At 38.4% G+C, this 24,761-nt stretch overlaps 1 protein-coding gene across 3 annotated transcripts; it reads left to right on the forward strand.

Moving 5' to 3' along the window:
- On the forward strand, nucleotides 1-20,169 carry LOC109012503 (eukaryotic translation initiation factor 3 subunit J-like). 3 transcript variants are annotated; one of them, XM_035686508.1, is made up of 8 exons: nucleotides 32-421; nucleotides 687-1,091; nucleotides 1,213-1,281; nucleotides 9,159-9,277; nucleotides 11,759-11,895; nucleotides 19,161-19,308; nucleotides 19,396-19,555; nucleotides 19,793-20,169. In XM_035686508.1, the coding sequence occupies exons 3-8, from the start codon at nucleotides 1,269-1,271 to the stop codon at nucleotides 19,882-19,884; spliced, it is 669 nt and encodes a 222-aa protein (XP_035542401.1). In that variant the 5' UTR covers nucleotides 32-421; nucleotides 687-1,091; nucleotides 1,213-1,268; the 3' UTR covers nucleotides 19,885-20,169. The 3 variants fall into 3 exon arrangements, with proteins under 3 accessions (XP_018849745.1, XP_035542401.1, XP_035542402.1); XM_035686509.1 differs by having other exon boundaries at nucleotides 687-786; XM_018994200.2 differs by lacking the exon at nucleotides 687-1,091 and having other exon boundaries at nucleotides 1-421.
- Nucleotides 20,170-24,761: the final 4,592 nt, after the last annotated feature.

The raw sequence follows: 24,761 nt of genomic DNA on the forward strand, positions 1-24,761 counted from the left end.
ATCCCCTAAAAGCGGCCAAGCACCGGGTTACTTCTTTTCAGTTATCACTCCAGCTTTCTGAGTCGACTCCCGTTCTCTCCCCGTCCCTTGGTCTGCCGCCGTCCTCCTTCCTCTCTCCCTCTCCATAGCCGAGCAGTCTACGTGTACCGTCACCGGAAAACGGGGGGTATCGCCGGGAAATCAACCCAACTCAGTTTTGGTTGTTTGAAACCCGAACCCGACACACTCTTCGTTGGTTGCCCCCTGTTAGAAACCTGCCGGAACCTGTCGGAACCCTAACACCCCCTTCCCGTTCTCTAACTTCTGCTGAACACGCACGGCTACAGCACTCAACTGCTTGCCACGACCAACTCCAGTGGGCGCCCACTGCGTTCTGGCGAGTTAAACCCTGCTATATTTTCGGATTATCGTGAGATTCAAGGTAAATTCTATCACCTACTGCTTCATTCCTGCAATTTGTCTCGAGATATTCCTGCATATATTTTTCTAATAAGTATTTCTGTATGTCTATTATTTATGCTATGGAATTGGTTTCTTTAATATAATTTTAGGGTTTATATTGGATTTTGGGATGGGCATGACCGTTTGGGGTGATTGGAGGGGAGGATCAAATGCTGAGTTGCTTGTGATTGTTTGAATATTCTTGCTAAGTTTGGCGTTATAGAACATTTATTTGATTTTTTCAGGGGGAAGTGGAAGTGAGTTTGTGGAATAGGTGATTAGGTTTTACGACTTGAAGGCTGGCTGTGAAGAATGGGTCTCCAAGGCTGAGCCTGGCAAGACGGGGTTCCTAGCTCCTTACCTTTATTGAGATACAAAAAAAAATTTCCGCGCTGTAAATTCATGGGGCTGAGTGCTTTAGATTGGGGTGTCATTGTTTTTGGAGATTTGAGTGCCAAGGATCATGCCAAATCTGAATTTTCCTGATTTAAATTCCGGATGCTCATTTAAATGAATGGGGATGCTAGCGGCTGAGTTATGATGAGGGAGGATGTATTGGAGTTATTTTCATGAGGGAGAAAGTGATTTATTTCCATTAAAGGAGCTGGTTATGTTGAGTGTGTAAATTTGCTCGTACAAGAATCCAGACAGTATGCTATTGTTAAGAATGGACATTAATGAATTGTATTATTTATTTTTGATAAGTGAATTGTATTATTTATTTTCTTTTATTATTATTGTTCCTTACCATTTACATATTTTTGTATGCAGTATCACACTTTGCAAGATAGTTGATAATTTTCTTCTAAAAGACAGCGACCAACTTGATGGAGGACTGGGGTAATATTTTCTGCTCTTCTTAGTGATTATGCATGCCATCAAATTTTTTATACCATTGTGGTTCATAGCTTTTTGAAGCTCTTTAGCTATGAAAAAAATCTTTTGGAAGATTTTTGATCCATGAGAATTGTAATCTAGTAGTGGTTCCCGGGTTGGGGATTACTTGATACCCTTGCTTGCTTAAAAAAGGAAAAACGATTCCATTGCTTGACACATGTTTTCTTTAAAAAGGTAACTCTTTTGATTCACGATTTGTTACATATTTAAGTTTGAATTGCCTTCCATCTAACATGTAATATGTTTTCGTTTATGCTTTATTGTGTGCTAAACCTGAATTTGCCTAATCCTAACTATTTGATGTAGTAGATGGTCCATAGATTTACACCCATTCCTACACGTGCAACACCAATCTGCGATGATCACCCTTTGTTTTCTCAAATTATCCGTTGTGAAGATCTTACACAAGGAAGTGGTCCACACAAAAAACGCTGCTTTGAGAGGCGCCTTATGTCTCCAAATACCTTTTTAGGGAAACTGAGTTGGAAGCTCTTGTGAAAGAGACTTAAAAAATGAGTGAACGGAGAACAAACCTTTATCTGTAGGTATCTACCACAATAAATCAGCATGTTGGCCACTCGGTTTGAATGAGTACAAGAGGCTGAAAAAAGTTGCAAAACTGTCCATTTCCCAATCGTGTGCCTCCTAGCTAAAATTGATGTTCCATTGGATTTGTTCCCCCTCTATCACTATGACTTCCGCCATTGAAACATCATTGGCACTTGCAACCCTGAAAAGTGCAAGAAATAGATCCTTTAGAGCACAATTACCACACCAAGTATCAAACCAGAATTTGATCCTAGCCCCATCTCTTAGCCAAAATCTTGTGTGGCGAGAAAAGACCCCCCATCCTCTTCTTATATGTTTCCACAACCCCACGCCATATGCCCCTCTCACTTCGTTGGTACACCATCCCCCCGTAAGCCACCATATTTACTCTCAATCACCAACTTCTATAGAGCTTTTGGTTCTTTTTAGTATCTCCACAACCATTTTTCAAGTAACGCTCGATTAAAAACTCTAAAATTTCTAATGCCCAAACCACCATTAGAGAGAGGACTACATACCTTTGCCTTTGCCTTTGCCTTTGCCATATGACCCATTTTAGTCCACTGATGGTTCCTAATGACTCATTGGTCTATGCCTTTGCCTTTATATTGAGCTCCTTAGTTGAGCGAGGCCATATACGATGCATGTGTAGGAATTGTCCAGCAAACATTCAATTGATTTAAAATGATTCTTAAAGCCCTCTAATGCAGGGGTTTGTGTGCATTTTCTTAGGGTTAAAGTCACTTTAAAATTTAAATCTACATTTTGGTCTAGACTTGGGCTCCAATGGTGGGCTTTAGGGCCTCAAAAGTTTCTAAGTGTTTGTGTATGTGCATGCTGTCATTCCAGCAATGTCAGTGGAGTTTGGCTTGCTATAACTTCTAGGGTTTTGCCACAAGTTTGTGATTTGAGCCGATAGATAGATGACTCATTTAGATGGTATTCACAGTGTTTTCAACCGAGCCCCAAGGAAGGACCAAAAAGCAGCTTTTTTTTATAGGTAATCAAGAAGTTTATTCATAGAATTAGGCAAAGTCCAAGTACACAGGGAGTATACACAAGAATAACCTAATTAGAGTTTACAATCAAAAGTAGAAGATCATGGACATTCAGCCCATTACAAACAATAGCCCCTGTCCATAAGAACAAAGTCTTAAAAAAGAAAACTTTAAGCTTGTTCATTGTTCTCTTGTGGTCTTCGAAGCTTATATAATTTCCTTCCTTCCAAATACACCAACACATACATATATGTACCATTCTCCAAATTGCTGCCACTTGTGAGTTTCCTTGGAGGCCTCTCCAGCTTGCGAGGAAATCCCCCAGTCCAAAAGGCATGACTTATGACAATCCAATTCTTGCGAAAAGATCATCCCCATGGTCTTGGCCACCTTGCAGCATACAAACAAATGATCTACTAATTTACCATTCTTCTTACACATATAATACCAGTCCAATACCAGTACTCGGCATTTCCTTAAATTATCTGTGTTGAGGATCTTGTCTAGATATGCTGTCCATACGAAAAAAGCTGCTTTTGAAGGAACTTTTGTCTGTCATATACTCTTCCATGGGAATATGGTCATTCTAGGGCTTGCTAGAACTTGGTAAAACGATCTGACAATGAATTTACCTTTATTGGAGGGGCTTTAGTTCATCTTATCTATGGCATTCTCTGTCATGCTTACAGAATACAATGCCTCATAGAACTTTGTGATAGTTTCCCACTCTCAGTCTTGGGCTGCCCTAATGAATTCTACATTCCTTTGAGGGGAGCCGCTAGAAAAGACCAAGAGATCGACTGTTCCTGCATCCTTTTCTTGCGTGAGCTAAAAAATGGCAGGGAAGCTGTCTTGGAGGCTTTGTTCACCCCACCATTTGTCATACCAAAATCTGACATGAGAGCTGTTGCCCGCCACAATATGTTCATGTCTTCGGAAGATCTCCCAATGTCTCCTAATGTATTTCCACAAACCCATCCCATATGTGCCGCGTACTTCATTCGAGCACCATCCTCCCCAAGCCTCCCCAAACTATGAATCTATAACAAAATAACATAGGGCCCCCTTTTGTGTTGGTACTTCCACAACCATTTACCCAATAGGTCTTGGTTGAATTTCATCAAGTTACGAACCCCAATCCACCCCAAGAAATTGGTCACTGGTATGTACCCCAATTATTTTTCAAAAAATAATTGGGGTACATACCAGTGACCAATTAACCAAGTGAGATTTGAACTTTTCCCCCAATCCACTCCGCAAGAAGTCCCGTTGTAGCTTCTCTATACGTTTGGCAACCTTTGTGGGGAGAGGGAGCAAGAACATATAATAGGTGGGTAAGTTAGAAATAGTACTTTTAATCAAAGTGAACCTACCACCTTTAGACAAATACAACCTCTCCCAAGAAGCCAATCTGTGCTCCACCTTTTCAACCACACCATTCCAAAAAGCAGACATTTAAAGTTGCTACTGTGCTGTATAATTCTGCAGTGGCTTAATTTTCCCATTCTTCCATTCTAGCTTTGACATGCAAACTTCATTCACACAGGTAGTGCACAATTGATACTTAACTACATTGTATTGTTTTATCATGCTTTAGCTTAGAGTAACCTTTCCAGTGCTTTCTGGTTTTCACCTCTGTAAATCCTTGAGAAGAAGCTGTTTTTTCTTTAGAGTTTCTCCACCCTGAGACTTGATTGTTTTACAAGTGCCTGATACTATTTTATGCAAGTCAGTTTCGCTTGTTATTGACAACAATTAGTTTTGATCTTCTACCATTTAACCCCATCTGGTCAAAGACCCCCTACAGGGTCATGGCCATGAAAGTCCATCAATGAGGCTAGTAATGATCTTTTTGTTCGTCTCTTTTTTGTTGATTATGTAAATTCATAGTTGTAGGAAAGTGTTGGTTGCTAAGAATAATGACTTGGCAATCTATAAGCTAATTTTATGGTATAACAGTTGATTAGCTGGCTAGGATCCCATTATGCAACTTTTTGATCCTGTACTGCCCTTGAGTTCTGCCTGTAACGCTCTAATGGAAGGCCAAACCACATGGCCTATACTCCAAAAAGACTAGTCAATGATACATTTGGAGTCTTATTGGAATCTTATAAAAAGCAATAACTTCTACTTCCCAAGCAATGTGGGATCTCATACACCACCTACTCTTATCCTTATCATATGGGGTATCACAATCTACCTCTTTTAAATTCCTAACGTCCTTGTTGGGCCAGTCTGTTGTAGGTGGCACAGCTGAAGTCCCATATTTCTGGTTAGGATAGACTCTGATACCATTTGTAATGCCTCAATGGAAGGCTTAAGCCACATGACCTATACTTTAAAAGGACTAATCAATGATACAATTAGAGCCCCATTGGAACATTATTAAGAGCAAAAACTTCTTACCAAGCAATGTGGTATTCCATACACCACCTACCCTTATCCTTATCATATGAGATATCATAATCTACTCCCGTCAAATTCCCGACGTCCTCGTCGGGCTTGTCCGAGTCCCACATTTCTGGTTGGGAATCTAGCTCTGATACCATTTGTAACGCCTCAATAGAAAGCCAACCCACATGACCTATACTCCAAAAGGACTTGTCAATGATACATTTGAAGTCCCATTGAAACCTTATAAAGAGAGAATTTCTCCTTCCCAAGCAATGTGAGATCTCATACACCACTTACCCTTTATCCTTATCATATGGGGTATCACACTGCAATTTTCATAGGGTTCATTTAACATGCTCCATCATTTAATAGAGCACTTGGAATAGATCAATGGTTCATACTAGTCAAATAGGCTGACTATAGAATTCCCTCTTTGACGTTGAGACGTTGTTATAGATGATTTCAAAAGTTCTTTGAGGTTTAGATGGGGCCCCAATTTATCTATGCTTCTGTAACATTCCCCTTCTTAGGGCTAGGAATATCACGTACATACGTAACTAAAGCCAGGCAAGAGACTTGCATAATTAAATGTAAACATTGTTTATCCCATAAAAAGACTTAAGAATAAACCATGTCTAAAATTACAATCACATCTAAGTTCCCAAACCAACTAAATGAAAAAGTAATCACAAATGAGATCTAGGATTCATCAGTGCGCTCCTAAACTTCACCCGCCTGTTCATAATCCTCATTCTTCTCACCTGGGTGATTTAAAAAACATGAAATAAAAACTAAAATGAGTAGGAAGACTCTCACAATGTAAACATAATACATGAAAGACTTACATAAAATTTTCATGCTGAAAGAATAAAATTCATGTTATATCATGCTGATGCTCATGCTATGCATGACTGTCTTAATTTATCTGAATTAACTGACTGGTTTGATTTAACTGACTGATCTTACTGGCCCACACATTTAATTCTGTGTGCAAGGTTGTGCATCAACCCCACATCCCGCTACAACAAGGGGAGCCGCTGAGTAGTATTCTGGCATGCTACAGTGGACCACGCTTGAGTCCATGACTTGCACATCCCCTCTAAAACCGAACTGAAAGGCCATCTAATTAACTGATTTGATCTTATCTTGCACTTGAGTTTAAGATAGCTTACGTGTCTTATGCAACGTGAGATGTATGATATATATACTGATATAAATAACTATAAATTTCTGAATCTGAACATGATGCTGAATGACATGATCGTGTGTTGTACTGGGTGACATGCTTGCATGAGTGGTACATAAAAATGGTTGTCAAAGAACTGGTTCTAATAATAATTTATATAAGCTAAACTGTGATGATCTTAATTTGCGATCAAATTACTTATCTCACTGCGCTGCTTTCTGAATCTCACTTCGTAGCTCGTTACCTATATAAAATATTAAACGTCACTAAATCTGTCTAGGAAAATGCGTCCTAATATCCCACTTAATTAAATTCATACTATAGGAAATGATCTAATAAATATTATGTTTAATACAAAAATCAATGAATGCTAATATCTTAAATTATTTAAAATACTAATAACATATTTTTACTTTTAAAATATAATTTGGTAGAATACTTGGGCTATATTTATTCTGTTAAAATAAGTCATGAAAACCTAAGTTCTTAAAATAGGCTTATTTTCTTATAATTAACATAATTATTCAATCTTACAAGAAATCTAATAAGTACTAATATCAATTAAATATTCTTAATATATTTTTATATTTTCGATCTACAACTTTAATAGCATAATTATATAAAATCTATTGCAATAAACAGTAGAAATTCTCTTCATATGATAGACGTTGAACTTAAAAGCGTTTAAAATAAAGATTAAACACTTACTATTTACTGCTAGAATTTAAATACTAATATAATATCTAATCTTTCAAATATCATTTAATATATATTTTTTTTATCTAAGTTAATAAAAATAATTGGTGAAAACATTTGATTCATAAAGATAGACTTAATAATATTTAATATTAAAAATATTGTAGGCTATTACTATAATTCAATCTTAATTTAATACTTAATAACATAATAGAATTTCTACGCCAATATATTTAGCTTAAAATTAAGCCTAACTTAATTCTTAAGCCCTACATAGAATGTAAGTCTATTTAAAAATCCAGCCCAGCCCAACGTAAAATAACTTATTAATTTTTGTAACAAATAAGACTTAAGCCGATCAAAGAGATCAAGCCCATGTAAAATATCAGTCCAAAAACAGTTCGGCCATGTCTTAAACACTAAGGGGTATATATGTAATAATACCAAAATAATCCTTCATTATATTCTACAGGGGAGCTACACGTCAGGCGGTCAAGGGTCTTATGGGAATTTGGTAAAACAGTAAATCTGAATTTACTTTACGGAAGGCAAGAATAAAAGGAACCTACTTGACGTTACCAACAAGAAAGCAAATGAGCCGTGCGGCACAGGGGAGTTTCAGACTCACTGAAGGAGCGACGAAATCGTGCGATGGTGGACTTGGGGTGACGGAAAGTGATCGGCAACAATTGTTGTGCGTGGTGATGGGGTCTTGAGAAAGATTTGTTACTAATTGTGGAGAGAGAGAGACAGAGAAGATAAATCAGAGAGAGATTGGGCATGGCTTACTAGAGTGGCGCTAGACGACGGGAGGTGAAACAGATGGGAGTTTCTGTGGATTTTCTAGGTGTTTTCCAGCAAGGTGGTTGTAGCGGGGTGGTTCACGTGGTTGTTCAACGTTGGTGTCAGCTGGCTATCTCTCGGTTTTTATGGTTGCTTCGCTGTGGACGCTGCAACGTCCTACGGTGCTTAAGGGTGGTGATTCCCTATGGTGGTGGCTTACGGCGAGGGAGAGAAGGGTGCTCTGTTTTGGAATGGGAAAACAGAGGACTTTTCTGTTGGCTGTTATGGTGGCCTCCTTGGTTTCAGTTTGTTTGCTTGTGTTTGACGGTGTCTCCACTGTGGTTTATGGCAAAGCAAGGGCTGAGACGTGGGGGAAGGCTTCTTGTTTTATTTGTCAAGGAAGGACGTTGCTGCATGATGATGGAGAGAGTGTTGCCGTGAGGGTAATTGCTGCGGTTTTTGGGAGGATTTCTGAAGGAGAGGAAGAGTTTAAAAGAAAATGGTAGTTTTAATTCATCGGTTACAAAAATGAGTAACGTCGAGAGGAGAGGGAGAACGTGGAGTTGAGAGGAGGGAAAACGTGGAAGTTAAAGTATAAGTCATCCTAACAACAAATAAAAATATCAATAGTAATAATAATAACAATATGATAATAATCTGTATTAAAATTAACAATGTATTAATAATATAAAATCTGATAAAGTTATAATAATATAATTATAATAATAATAATAGAATGTTTATAGTTATATGAAAATAAATAAAACTTATCTTATGGCCATATTTTAGGATCGGGTTGTTACAGCTTCCTTTCAACTTGATTTGTTATAACATAAAAGAATGTCATTTCTTATGCTATGCTGGTCAATATTTAACTTTTTGTTAGCCAGTTGTTTCTATTGACTTGCACGTGTATGGTAGGGATTTAAAGAAGTTCGCATTAATTGGTTAGTGTTATTTTGTAGAACTTGAGGGACGTAGTATTACTAGTCAGGATTATTTGTAATTTCTTTCCGTTATAAGTTTTTCGCTAATTAGTATCCATATATGCTTTCTAGCTAGGTGTTTTCCCTTGTATACATTCAGTGTATTTGGCTACGCCTATTGATATTAATAAATTTTTACTTATAAAAAAAACTGTCATGAATTATATTGTATTTTGTTTTGTTGGAGCTTGCTATTTAGTTTCTCAAGGCATATGGTTTTACATTCAGAGGAAGAGCAAATTCCACCTGTCCTGGCAAAGGAGCAACCTAACTACAAATGGGATGATGAAGATGTGGATGACAATGATGTGAAGGAATCATGGGAAGATGAAGATGAATCTACATCGGTATGATTAATAATTGAACAATTATCTATTCGCATTTTCTTCCCAACTTTCACATTGGAATAAAGGATTGTGTATTGTTTGATTGATTATATCCTTGAACGACTAATGCTAGACATTGAGGTAATTTTGAATTTGTGTTATGAATCAGAAACTATGATCTCTTAGAATTTGTTTTCCCAGCTCGTGGATTGGAATAAAGGATTGAGTATCAATTTATTTTGATTATATCCTTGAATGCTTCATTTGCTAGATATTGAGGTGATGGTTGGGTTTGTAAACCCCTAGGGGTTGGCTCAATTGGTATGGGCCTTGGTCTTGGGTTATGCTCTCCCTAGGTTTAAAAAGTTCCAACCTTTGGGTGCAAACAATTTCTAGAGGCCACATCCCATAGGTGAAAATTTGATGATTTACTTAATCTGTGTGATGTGGGCATGTTACGAGGGTCCGGAGTTTAACTGGGTAAAAGACATGTTGTGTTTGCAAGTATCAAGCTTTCCTTGTCATAAAAAAAAATTGGTTGAATTTGTATTATGAAACAAACAATTGGTGGAACTATGGAGATCACATCATTGGTAAAACAGGTTGAGTTTATTTCATTACATCTTTATCTGATCATCTCAGTTGGAAAGAATACAAGTTTTCTTGAAGTGTTTGCTAATTTTGGCGTTAGGTACTTAGTGTAGCATAGATTCACAATGGATTCACAATTTGATTGATGCTGGTATATTTGCATTACACAAGGCCTGGTTTTTAAAGGAATAGAGAAGGCAAAGTCATGAAATTGTAAGGATTGTCTTCTTCTGAGGGGTTGAGTCTATTCTTTTGACTATGACATCTGCTGGTGGATGGTATTTGTCGTACAGGTAGTCCAGAATGATAATAAAACATTTGAAATTAAAAAAATATCTCTCTGAAAATCTATGTTGTACAGGACCTGAGTATAACTCGATTTTGGTTGCATGATGTGTATCTTTAAAGTATTAGCAGGCAGGCGCAAAGTGATCATGACTGTGAATTACAAAATTTTAAACGATGGTTAGAGGAGTTGTATGTGTACAAATGATGATTGGTTTATGTAATTGATTGATGCCTTGTGAATTATAAAAAAAGGGAAAAAGAAAGGAAAGAGAGTATGGTAATGATGACTATTATTACTTATAAAAAAAAAAGTAATGACGACTATTATTGTGAATATAATAACATGAGTTTCTCATATAGCATGGTCATTTTTCTTGCAAAAAAGGTAAAGAGATTATCTGCAACTAGACAAATACTCTGTCATTGATAATTAAAAGGCTATTTTTTATTATTATTTTATTTTTTTGGGGTGTTGGGGCAGAGAGTGCTTTGGTTGGTGGTTTGGGATACATAATCAAATGAACATGTTAGAAATGATTCAACCTATAGAAAAAAGATGTTAGAAATGGCTCTCCATTTGGGACAGTGTACAATAATTGATAGAAAACTACTTTAGTTAAGTTTACTGGTCATATGTCATCCTTTGAAGAAGGAATTTGGCTCTGGTCTTGCCTTTTGAATTGAAAGAAACTTCCATACCACGAGACATGTCTGCATTCTTTTTGTTTTCTCCACTTCATTTTCTACTGGTTAATAACAGTGAGTCTGTCTCTAACTAGTTTATTATATTCTTACATTTTAAACTAGGACTATGCCAAACTGCCTGATTGTGAAATGGGTACCCGGTTGTTTCTGTCTGGTTCATTTATTGGACTTCTTAGGACTAAACTGAAACAACTCTATAATGTGGAGCAATGGCTCTCATTTTTGCAATTATTAAGCCACTAGAATGCCATTGTTAGCTGGAAACTTTTATGCTCATTTTGTTATTATATCTGCTATATATCATACTTAGTTCACTTTTGGAAAGAAAATTCCTGTTTGTTATGGGGCCATTTGACGGAGATCCCCAATGTGACTACTGCCAAATGATGTTTGGGTTGCCTGTACAGCTGTACCTGTCTCCCAGCACCAAGTAACTTCGACAAAAGTTGCCTGTCCCTGTGGTAAACTAGTGACTACAGCCATATGATATGTAGGCAAGTGCACTTACAAAAAAAAAAAAAAAAAAGATATGTAGGAAAGTGCAAATCAATTTTGTCTTGTTAGTAGTCCAGTCAGGTGATTGTATGGATGTTTTTTTAGCATGGATGCTTCACTGCATATTTCGTATGTTGTTCCCTTTGGTTTAAAAAAAATTATCTTAGCCCTGAAAATTTCCTAAGGAACTCGTCTTTAACTTTAACTTGTATGATTCATAGATGTTATTGGACCACGTATTAAAATTTCTATAATGCAGCCATGGTGTTAGGGCTTTGTGACATGGAGTGACATGCCAATTCTTCATGTTTGTGATGGTTTGCTTGACATGCCATTCTTCTTCATCCTTTTTTTTTTTAATTTATTTTTTATTTATTTTTTTTACCTATAAAAAAAACCATTGTCTGTATTTGATTGGATCAGGCATCTGAAGTAAAACCTCCAGCTGAAAAGGCCCCAAAGAAACCCACGGTAAAAGCTACTGAAAAGAAGGGGAAAATGGTTGAAGTAGTAAACGAAGAGCCACTAGATCCTGTGGCTGAGAAACTTCGCCAACAAAGGTAAATTCCAAAGACTTGTTTCTGATAATAATGGATACATTCTTCGTGGGATTAATTGTATGTATAGATATTGCTCTGATGACTTGCAAATGTTACCCGAAAAACCATATACAAGTATGGAGCAACTATATATATTATTATTTTTTTATTTCCTGGATGGTAAGGAATTACACTGGATAGTGACTTTTTTTTTTTTTTTTTCGTACAACTTTTCTCTCTGATGAGTTTTACGTGTGGTTAGTAAGTTTAGGTGAGTTCGAGTATAATGCGAGTCCCAAAAAAGTTAGTTATTGTATCAAAAGACTTTGTTTTGATTTGGGAGGGAGGCTCCTTAATTATTGCTGAGAGGAGTTGGAAGGTTTTGAAGGAGATACATCTGGGGAAAGCAATGGTACATTGGTTTATTAGAGTATTGGAGGAATGTCTGAGGGGTTTGGATGAAGGAGATGTACGCTACGACAAGGGAAGGTGATAGAAGCTTCATAGCACAGAGGTGCTCAAATACTCGCGCAGATATATGGCATTGGTGGAATATGGTGGGGGTGGAAGGCATAACTTTATCTTCATTCCAGAAGATGTGGAGGGGAGGGGTTGGAGGAGTTTGGTCGATGTGATGATGGACCATATCTCAGAGGAAAAATGTGTGAAACATTATGGAGGTGGGATTCTGCAGAGGTTATCGGTGATGAAGTTCAATACGCAGCATCAGTCGTATAGGGAGGCGTTGGTGCAGTCCAGGGAACAACTTAGGGATGGAGGCATTGGCGGTAGGGTAACTCTTGGTAATGAACATAAGTCAGTAATGATTCCTAAGCCTCGGGTACAGTATGTATGCAGAGGGAAGGAGGCGTTGGCAGGTCCTCTAATGGCTTGTCGAAGAGAGACGTGCACACTACCTTACAAAATATGCAAACATAGGTGGAGGCATTGCAGGAGCAAATCAATTTATTGATACGGTGCGTGTAGGAAGATGAGGAGGTGGGCTTGGGCTTGGGGGCACAGGGATGTGGGCAACCTGAAGCTGTGGGCTAATCTGATGGAAAGGGCCGAATTGAAGGGCCTAAGGGCTAGTTTTGTGGGCACATCCCACGGGGCTCAACAAGGGCAAATCCAAAGCAGGAGCCCAGCCCGTTTGGAGAATCAGGGAGGAGAGGCTGGCCCATCTACCGTCGGGAGGATGCAGGGTGCGCCAATGGAGAAGTTCCCAATAGGTTCGTCTCCCGTAGAGAAGCTTTCAACGGTGAGTAACCAAGTGGAGACGACGGTGCTGGAAGAGGTCAAATCTATTCCTATGGCTGTTGCACAGTTGATTGTCGATACTCAGTCCCAACAAGGATAGACAAGGCCAACAGATAGAGGTGGAGAGCCCCCTCTCGAGATTCAGCCGGCAGCTTTGCCGACGAGTGACTTTTACCCACTCGATGTAGCCCATGTGCTATTTTCAGAGTCTGGTGATGTAGCACATATGAGTGTTGATACTCAGTCCCAACAGGAACAGACAAGGCCGACAGACAGAGGTGGAGAGCCACCTCTCGAGATACAGCCAGCGGCTTTGCCGGCGAGTGACTTTTACCCACTAGATGTAGCTCGTGTGCCATTTTCAGAGTCCATGGGGCCTTCAAGGATGCTAGTTGTTACAAGGGACTCCTCTTAAGTACGGGGAAAGACTTATTTGTGTAAAGAAAAATCTAGAAGTGCTAATGAAGACACAGTGGGCACCCAGGGATGCGATTGACAAGAGGGGGGACTCGATTCCTCTACAATACCTGCTGCCTGATCAGTCCAGTGTTTCTGACTGGGTGTTGCATGAGGTAAAGGAAATCCAACATTGTGTAGGAATTGAGTGAAGGTTTTGAGGAACAATTTATGGCTTTACTAACAACCATTGAAGTGGGACATGGTCAGTTAAAGAAATCAGATTCCAAAAAATAGTGGGAACTACAGAGGCTAACATGGTCTCTAAATTATGAAGGTAGCTCAAGCTCCAGTAGAGAGAGCTAAGGGGAGGGGACAAGCTCCACATTTATGAAGCCCAAAATAGTATCTTGAAATATCCGAGGGCTTAACACGGCAAGTAAGCGCCTTCGGGTAAAAAACTTGCTTCATGAGTGGAAGGCGGACATTGTGTGTTTATAAGAAACTAAACTGAAATTTATCACAAGGAGGATTGTTCATTGTTTCTGACTGGGTGTTGCATAAGGTAAAGGAAATCCATAGTTTATGGAACTGTACATATGTGGATTGGGCCTATCTTGCTTCTGATGGGGCATTGGGAGGTGTTTTGGTGATGTGGGATAGAAGGGTGGTGGATAAGTTGTAAGAGTTTATTGGGGAGTATATTGTGACATGTTCTTTTTAGAGTATAGATGATAATTTTGTATGAGCCTTCGTTGACATTTACGGACCAAACCTGGACAGCAGTAGAAGATTATTGTGGGAAGAACTTGCCGGAATCCATAGTTGGTGGAATTTACCATGGGGCATAGGTGGTGATTTCAACATATACGTTTCCCAAGCGAACATTCAGGAGACATCAGGATGCGATCGGCAATGATAGAATTCTCGGAGTGTTTTTTTGACTTGGGTTTGGTGGGTATCCCCCTCATGGCAGGTGCTTATACGTGGTCCAATAATCACACGTGGTCTAGATTGGATAGATTCCTAGTCTCATTGGAGCGGTAAACACACTATCTGGACCTTTGCCAGAAGAGGTTGCCTCGTCTTTGTTCGGATAATTTTCCACTATTACTAGATTGTGGGGACATTCAGTGAGGGTGTCGGTATTTTAAATTTGAGAATGTGGTTGAAAACTGACGGTTTTGCGGAAAGGGTACGGCAATGGTGGTCTTCGTATTAGATCCATGGTATCCCAAGTTTTATTTTCGCAGGTAAACTGAAAGCTCTAAAGCATGATTTAAAATTATGGAACACTCAATCATTTGGTGATGTAGGTGATTGTAAAAAGTCCATGTTGGAGGAGCTTTAGGAGGTAGAGAGGACACAAAAGGGTCAGGCTCTCTCTCTAGAGGAAGTTTCTCGGAAGGCTGAATTAGTGATAGAGCTAGATAGGGTTATGTTATTGGAGGAGATCTCTTGGCCCCCAAAAATCAAGAGCATTGTGGCTGAAGGGAGAACTAAGTACAAAGTTCTTTCATAGAGTGACCAACTCTCATAGGAGAACTAATAACATTGAGATGTTGAAAATAGATGGCAGGGATTGTGTGGAGGCTCCTGTGATTATGGAGCATGTTACTAACTTTTGAACAATTGCTTTGTGAGCAGGTGGGATGGCGTCCAAAACTTGATGGACTAGCTTTTGAGTCCATTGATGCACAGCAAGCCTCGTGGTTGGAGAGGCCCTTTGAGGAGACGGAGGTTCACAGCATGGTAAGGAGAATGATCAAAGATAAAGCATCTAGCCCAGATGGTTTTTCCATGGGATTTGTTCAGGCTTGTTGGGATGTGGTGAGGGAGGATTTAATGAGTGTTCCATGAATTCTTTTCGGTTGGGAAGTTTGAGAAAAGCCTCAACGCTACATTTATCGCACTTATTCCCAAGAAGCTTGGGGCATCGGATGTGAAGGATTATCGGCCCATTAGCCTCGTGAATGGGGTGTATAAAATCTTATCGAAGGTGCTCACAAATCACCTAGGGGAGGCTCTGGGGAGAATCATTACAAAACCCCAAAATGCATTTGTGAAAGGTAGATAAATTCTGGATTTAGTTCTTATTGCTAACGAATGTATGGACAATAGACTAAAATCTGAACAGTCGGTGATTCTATGCAAATTAGATTTGAAGAATGTGTATGATCATGTTAATTGAGAGTTCCTACTTTATTTGCTTGGGAGGTGTGGGTTTAGGGAGAAATGGTGCTCGTGGATTAGATGGTGTATCTCAACGGCGAAGTTTTCAGTCTTGGTGAATAATAGTTTATTTAACAGCTCCCAAGGTCTAAGACAAGGAGATCCTTTATCCCTATTTATATTTGTCATTGTTATGGAGGCGCTTAACAGAATGATTCTAGCCTTGGTGAACAGTGGATTTATTGATGGCTTCTTGGTTGGTAATCCTACTAGGGGCTCCATTATTATATCTCACTTATGTTTGCAGATGATACACTAATCTTTTGTGAGGCAGAATAAAACCAAATTCAAGCATGGAAGGCATTATCACTCTGTTTTGAAGAAAACAATCAGGGTTGAAAGTGAATTATCATAAATCAAAGTTGGTACCAGTGGGTAATATTTGCAATATCCAGCAGTTGGCTAATACTCTTGGATGTAAGGTTTCCTCTCTCCCCATGAATTACCTTGGTCTTCCCTTGGGGGCAACTGCAAGGTCTTTATCGATTTGGGATACAATGATTGAGAAGATTGAACGCACACTGGCAGGTTGGAAAATATTGTATCTTTCGAAAGGTGGCAGGATCACTCTAATAAAAAGTACTCTTCTAATCTGCCAACTTACTTTTTATTTGTATTCCCAATCCCAGCAAGTGGCGAAACACATCTAGAAACTTTATCATGATTTTCTGTGGGGTGGGTTAGGAGATGAATTCAAGTTTTATCTAGTCAAGTGGGATAAGGTTTGCTCTTTTGTCTCCTCCGGTGGGTTGGGTATCAGAAAGTTGAAGACCTTCAATTGAGCCTTACTTGGGAAGTGGATGTGGAGATACATCATGGAACCAAAGGCTTTATGGAAGTCAGTGATTGATCTTAAATATGGAAGTATGTCGGGGGGGTGGTGCACTAGAGAAGTTTATGGGGCTTATGGAGTTGGAATTTGGAAACACATTAGAGGGTGGGGGATTTTTGTTAGGCACACTTGACTGGTGTTGGGTAATGGGTCTAGAATAAAATTTTGGATTGACCGGTGGTGTGGAGATCATGCTCTAAATGATTCTTTTCCTTCAATTTTTAGAATTGCACGTCAAAAAGATGCATCAGTGGCTAATTGTATGGAGTTCTTTGGGGACCTACAATGGAACGTGAATTTCACCAAGGCGGCCCAAGATTGGAAAGTTGGCAGCATTGAGGAGTTTTTTGGTCTTCTATACATAGTGATACTAAGAACACAAGGCACTGACACGATATGGTGGATACCCACCGGTAGAGGTATATTTTCAGTTTGCTCTTTTTATAAGACCCTCACACAACCACAGATCACTGAGTTCCCATGGAGAAGGATTTGGTGAAATAAGGCGTCTCCTAAAGCAGCATTTTTTGTATGGGCAGCAACATTGGGTAAGATCTTGACTTTGGACAATTTACGGAAACGAAGGGTGATTATAGTAGAGTGATGTTGCATGTGTAGGAAAAATGGTAAAACTGTGGATCACTTGCTGTTGCATTGTGAGGTCGCTAGAACGTTATGGAATGAAGTGTTCAACAGGTTAGGTCTTCCTTGGGTGATGTCTGCCATAGTGATTGAGCTCTTGGCCAGCTGGACCAATTTACAAGGTCGCCCACAAATCTGAGCGGTGTGGAAAATGGTTCCGATATGTATTCTGTGATATGACCGGGCGTTTGAAGACAATGAGCGTTCTTTGGAAGAACTTAGATTATTTTTTGTCAACACTTTGTTTCTATGGGCCACAGCTGTGGATTTTCGTGGCCTCAATTTTCATGATTTTCTAGTTTCTATTTTCTCTTCCTAAATAGGTGTTACCTTTTGTATACCATCTCGTGTACTTGGGCTATGTCTATTTATATCAATATAATCGTTTACTTATATAAAAAAAATTATATATTATTTTTTTTACACTATCTGCACTGATTATGAACTTGCAGCTACTATGAGTGTATTATACTGTTATGGATTAGTTTTTATTTTTTTACTTATACTGGTGCTTTAGGGGCTCAGGCCTAACTTGGGGTATAACTGGTCTTGCAAGTTAGTTTCTCTCAGTATGCCGCTAGTCTTATGAACTAACAGCTGAGAACTTATATCCTATTATCTAGGATACAGATCTCCTGATGTGGGCTGTGTTCACCCTGGCTCAATTGACGTTTTCTAGATCTTTATGTGCACAAATACCATTGAAATGTTAATGTTGTGATCGATCGGTATGCAGCTTAGTGGTCAAAGGATGGGATTGGGATGAACTTTAAACTCAGGCATCCAGGGTTTGATTCTGCGCTAGGACTTTAGTTCTGGTCGGTGGGGGCAGTGTATATAAGGGTTACTCCCCAAGGGTGGGTCCAAAGGGCCCTGCCTTGGTGAGGTTCCACATCATCAAAACGTGTTAATGTTTGACATGTCTAAATGTTAGATTTAGATATGGCTAAGCTATGGGGGGGTGCCCATTATAATTTACATTGTTGCATTCTTATGACAGTTTCCGACAGTTAATAGGTTTAGAATTTTTGTACAAGAGGTTACCTATAGAGAACGTTGTACAAGAGATGACAAAAGTGAAGAATTCAAATCGAATGCAGTTTTGCTATTTACAAGTGGATTAATTTTTTACTCATGAAATGCTACTTACCATTGAAGTTTTTACTCATGAAATGCTACTTACCATTGAAGTACAGGAAATAACTCATTTTGGTTCACCAAGTCAAAAAATATTAATAAGAAACTAAGTTCCTTTTGCTAGACTTTTCTTCTCTAATTTGAGATACAAAGGGTATATATATTAATAAAAAAATACCAAAGGCATATTGCATTGCAGTAAGTATGATGAACAGTACAGTTAGTTGAAAGTTAATTTGACTTTTTATGATCAAGTTACTTGTTCCTGATTTAGACATGATTAAAATGTGAAACCCAGTACTGTGCCAGCTGCATGTTGAGAGAATTTCTTAAAATAACACTGAACAAAAGGATACAAGGTGAACCCAAAAGAACTAATATCCTTCAACTTGAGTGCATCCTTCCTAAACTCAGATTTTCAGTTTTTGGAATCTAGAAGTCGCCTATCAACCTTGTCTTCCCGTTATTCTGTTCATGGTGCATAATTGAAGGTGGATTTGGCCCACGGATCTGAAGGGTGGCTTGATAAGTTTTTGCCCATTTGGCCCACAAATTGTGCCTTGATGCTTATTTCCTATGTTCCTACTAAATATGGTTTTCATTTAGATGCAAAATCAACTCAAAATATTCAAATACAACTTGTCATCATGCTTTAATCCCACTTGACTAGGAACTTGAACCGATTTCTATTGACTTTAATATTTAAGGCTCGTAAAAAGTTGATTATTTTCTTTTTCGTTTCTGGTATGCTTTGAGGTCTTCAGTGTAATTATTTTCTCCATTACAGGCTGGTGGAAGAAGCAGATTATAGCTCCACTAAGGAACTGTTCAGTAAGAGAGGTGATGAGAAGACCCTTGATAATTTTATTCCCAAATCAGAAAGTGACTTCTTGGAATATGCGGAGCTTATTTCACATAAGCTGCGCTCACATGAGGTGTTGTAAATTGTCTCTGCCTTGTTTAGACAAAAAGATGAAGAGAATTTGAGACTTTGCTAAATTACATATACTTCCTTACTGCAGAAAAGTTTCCATTATATTGGTTTACTCAAGGCTGTAATGAGACTATCAATGACTGCTTTGAAAGCAGCAGATGCAAAAGAAGTCTCATCTTCTGTTTCAGCAATTGCAAATGAAAAGCTAAAAGCAGAGAAGGAAGCGAATGCTGGAAAAAAGAAATCAGGTTTTTTTTTCTTTTTTCTTTTGTGTGTTGTCAAACCTGTGCTAGACACTTCAGAGCATCACACACGGACTTGTATTAAATGAGTTAATCCCCTGTAATGGATGGACTTTCACTTATATGAAATTTATTGGATTGGTCTCACACTTGTTTTAGTTAATTGCTCTTGATTGTTCTTTAATGGGAGTTTTTGAACCACTTACCAATAGGCGTACGTCAACTTGTTTTCCTTGCCTGCAGGCTTGAAGAAAAAGCAGATCAATGTTGACAAGCCAGACGATGAGTTGGCTCTTAATACGTATGAAGCTCTCGATGACTATGATTTCATGTGAGTATCGCAGTTAGTTCCATCCAAAGAATTGGGTTTCAGCATATGGAACAGTGTAGTAGGGATAAGATCCTCCGGCATTTCCCTCCCCAGAGATTAACGAGTGCTATTGCTGTATCTTGTTTAATAAGAGAATGTTTCAGATTGCCATTTATTTGTCATGGTAAATTTTGTTAGTTTTGGATACCAGTTCTACATTTGTCTGCATACAAATGTTGTGCTTTGCATGAGTCGTTCAAAGATACACTGTCTTAAATAAAGTTTCTATTTATTGAGATTTTCTTTGAAAGATTGCATTGAAGAACTTTTGGTTTGGATGACTATGATGCATTGAAAATTAGAGCATAAAATCTATCAGCAGGATCGGTATTGACATGCAAGGTAGATTGGGGCTGCTTTGAACCATATGCTGGGTTTGGAAGTTGTTTTTATAACGATGTCATCGTGCATTGATGTCTGGTAAAACTGCCATTGTTGTCTGTTAAATCGTATTGCTTGGTACTTTCCAAGCCCTACTATGGTCGTTATTGGATTTTTCTTTTCCAGGCAAGATAATATAATGGCCAAGAGGAGGTCTTGGAAGCAATGTTTTAAATTTCATTTCGGTGATAATTCCAGTTGAAGGATTAGACACAAAGGAAAAACAAATAAAAAAAATAGACCCTAGAAATGATTAAAAAAAAGAGATTGAGGTTTAAAATTTAGATTTATATAAATATCTTTTAGATTTTAAAATTATATGAATATCAACTAGGTTTAAAATTAACAAAAAAAACTATCCGAATTTAAGAAAATTACAAAATTGTCATTAAAACAATCTAGAATTGGTTGAAATTAGCCAAAATGGACAGGAACGGGCCGAAATTTGGAACGAAATAGAATGAGAATATAATGTATTGGATACTACACCGGAACAAAAAATTTTGAGTGGAATGGAATGAATTGGAATTCGAAACTATGGTTGGAAGCACATTCAATGATAGGTTACTTTGAGGAATACCTGCAAAGCTACAACAATTGCATATCCAATGGTTTGCCTAGAAGGGATCTAGATTTATGGTTCCCCCATAAGTAAAAGGTGACAAAGTAGGCTCATGTGCTATGGAGAATTGGGTTGCAGATAGAGGTGACTGATGACAGGGTAAGCCTGCTACTCGCCCCATTCGAGCAGATAGCTAGCCAGGGGGGGGGGTTCTGTGGAACTCGCCCCCTAGTTTGTCTCGTACATGCGAGTGGCCCTGTTCAGCTATCGGGTGAGCTAATTGGCCTACAGGTTGTCTACCCACCCTTGGGCCTCAATGGGCCTTGAGCACATAACCTATTTTTAAGGGGTTTTCGGCCATTTTTGGGCCCATAACTTGATCTTCAGCCAAAATTATAAATTAATCTAAAACTATTACAAATATTTTGAATAATTTAAGAATAACAAACTTACATCGCAAAAAATAAAAAGGAATTCAAAGTAACATATCCAGCTTAGTCCCTCCAACTCCAAGTGTTCAATAAAACTAGAAAAAAGAAAAAAAAAATAAGGATGCAAATGAGAACATGATGTCTCAAAAAGAACATAACGTCAATTAAGAAAAAAGAATAACATAAGTACAAACTACAAACTACAAAGAATGAATTAACAAAACATTGGTATGTAAAACTATCAATGTGTGGCTGAAGTAGATTGAGATTGAGCCAGTTTTCCCCAATTCATCCCTACAACAATTAAAATCAAAATAAACTTTTATTAATAAATATAAAACAAAGTAGAATAAGGAATGAATTAAGAGCAATTATCACTTCCTGTGTAATCAACATTTTCCTTCTCGTAGCTCTATGCAAAGTCTATCACCTCCCAAACTTGAATTGGTTTTCCTTAAATTAATCTAATTCTAATTACAAATCAAAGTCTCCATGTTGCTAGGAGATATCAAACTCTTAAATGGGTCCAATATGTGCTTATGGTGTTAAATGCAGACTTTGAGGCTATGGTAGAAATATGGATGACCAAAATATTATGAATTATCTCTATGAGGATATGATATTTGACGGACCAATCTAAAATGTCAAATTCCTTTACATATAGCTGTAACTCGACTGACAAGTATCTTTTCAAGACTAATTGGTTGTCTAAACTCTTCTTTAACTTGTGGGTATCGACAAACCTCATGCCCCACTTACGTTTTTTCTGCTTACCGACTTCAGTAAGAGGTGGTGCAGTAGATGGTGAATCTCGCTATTAACCACATTGAATGTGGGGGAACTCATCATACAACCCTACCTAACATAGACAGAACAGACACTTCCAATCACACAAATCCAACTTCAGATAATCACAACGTTAACTAATCCCATCCTTCATTGAAAACAATTCAAACCTTCATCGATTTAAAAAATACTTGGTTCAAATCTCCCGTTTCCAACATAAAAAAAGGTTTGAGATACTTATAGTTGAGAGTGGAGAGTGGAAGACGACACTTGAGAGAGCGGCCTACGATGACGACAATGGCAAGGGCAGAAACAAGAGACGAAGAGAGAGTCGAGGCAGAAACAGAGTAGAGAGAGTGGGGGGAGATGAGAGGAAAATCTCTGGGATGATAATACGCTGCAAAAACGATGCCGTTTAGTATATATATTAATAAGATAATATAATATTATAATAAATATACGGGCGGGTGGGAATCCACACCAGGCACCTGCCTGTATTTTTTCTCTCTTTTGAACCATCCTCGCATCTGCTTGGTGTGGGCGGGCTCCCCCGCATGTTCGATGCGAGTCCCGGCCGACATGAGTGCCAGATGGGTTGGATGTTGCTACCCACCCCGCACCCCTATGACAGGGTGAGGATGGCTACGATGGGATGCAAAAAGGAAATGCAGGAAACAATGGGATAAGGGGAAGGGGCATGAATTTGAGGCGGATCCTCCCTGCAAACTCACGAGGTTGGTCGGACCTGGATTCAGATACTAATTTATAGTCAGTATTCCGCCACGATAAATAAGTGAAAAAATCTATCATCATCACAACTTTCATCATCTCATGACGTGGCACTAAATGATAGGTTGACAAGTATAATGTAATAAATAATTTTCAATCATCTAATGCTACATCATAGGATGATGAAAAGATGATGGAAGTTGGGATGATGAGTAGCACTCAGTATTTCGGACATAAGTGTTTTGGTTTTTTTTTTTTTCTTTTCCTGGTTATTGGTATCATTTTACGTGATTTTTCTCGTCTAAATATAACATATTGCCGTCCAAACAGGTGAAGCCCGCACCACCCTCTCATATACTTCGACCCAAATTGATGTCTGCATGAAGTCTGCGACCCAAAACTCAACTATTTATTTAACTACTCATTCTGAGGATGTAATGGTACATTCACATATTGGTTGCTTGATTTTTGTAAGCCGTCGGTTGATAAAGTAAAAATGTTAAACTACAGTGCATGCCAAATTTCTAGAAAAAAGTAACCCTTCCTTTGATCTGTCAGTTTTTCTAGTTTACTTTCTCTTATAGAATTTGCACCAACTTCATGTTTTTAGATATGTAAAAGATATACCATGTCTGTTACCACCTAATTCCAAACAAATAAGCTTTTATCGATTACTTAATTATCGTACATTGATGATTAAGCATCTCATTATAAAATTTAGGAAGGTCATGAGTTCTATATTATCTGATGTTAGTGCCTTTCATTTAAGAGAGAGAAAAAAGTCACCATTTTTCTGCTTTTGGAAAAGAGAAAATTTTCACTTTTATAGCACGATTAATGGATGATCATCATCCATCTGAGTTCTCTCTCATGCACAAAAACGACCCTCTCCATCCACTATTTATGCTCATGTGCTCTCAAATCATTGCTGCAGTAGTCAGTTTAGTACACCACGTTTTCTTCTTCTTCTTCTTCTTGTTTTGTTTTTTGTTTTTTTTTCTCTTTTGCAAACATGTTTTGAAATTGATATCACTCGTTTTTCTCTTTCTAACCAACTCAAGATTGGAATTGCCGGGGAAGAAAGTCCAAAAGTGGGTGAAAGAAAGGGGTCGAATAATTTCCATGCTACCATACTTTACCAAATTAGAGTGCACTTTTTTCGTTGACAAAGTGGAACGAGAATCACATGACTATAATTTCTCAGGAGCTCTACCATGTAGAATTTTTCTGAATCTGAAGTAAAAGCTAAAGAATAAGAAAAATAGACAAGGAAACTGAAGCAATTCCATCTTAACTTCCCTTCATAACAGAGCAAATACATGAAACATGTAAGTGATGCATGCCCAGCAGCATTACAAACTATTACATTCCTCCAAAAGCTTAAACAAACTGAAGAACACCATCATCAAACACTTACTAAACTAGCTAGCTAGCTACCTCGTATGCATCTCTTACATCCCATGTTTCCAGCATTAATCCCAAAGAAAAGAAAACAAGAGCAGGAAAAAACTTAAAAAAATACAATAACATGCATGCACATGGTTAAACATGGAAGATAATACAATTAGACCTAAATTTAAAGGCAAATTCGGACCATTACCCTCAATTCCCCGCGATGCAATTAATATTGACGCTCTCCCGATTCTGCTCCTTATAGTAAGTAGGCTAGAAACTCAGGAGAGCGCAATTGCAAAGCCTGGTTTAGTTTGTTCTTCTGCTATCACTTCTCATCCATATTTGCAAAAGAACCCTTCTCTGCCATGTTGCCGCGGCTGCAGACCACTGCTTCCTTCAACCCCACCACCCAAGTCCACCAACTCTGTACTCATCGTGATGTTTTCTAAAGCCATGTTAAAATGAGCTGAAACTTCGAACTACTGCTAGTACTAGAGCTAGCTAAGTACCGAGAAAGAGAGACTAGAAAGAGTGTTTTGAGTATAGGGCTGAGGGGAC

The sequence above is a fragment of the Juglans regia genome, chromosome 16 (genome assembly GCF_001411555.2).
Source record: "Juglans regia cultivar Chandler chromosome 16, Walnut 2.0, whole genome shotgun sequence".
Classification (NCBI taxonomy): Eukaryota; Viridiplantae; Streptophyta; class Magnoliopsida; order Fagales; family Juglandaceae; genus Juglans; species Juglans regia.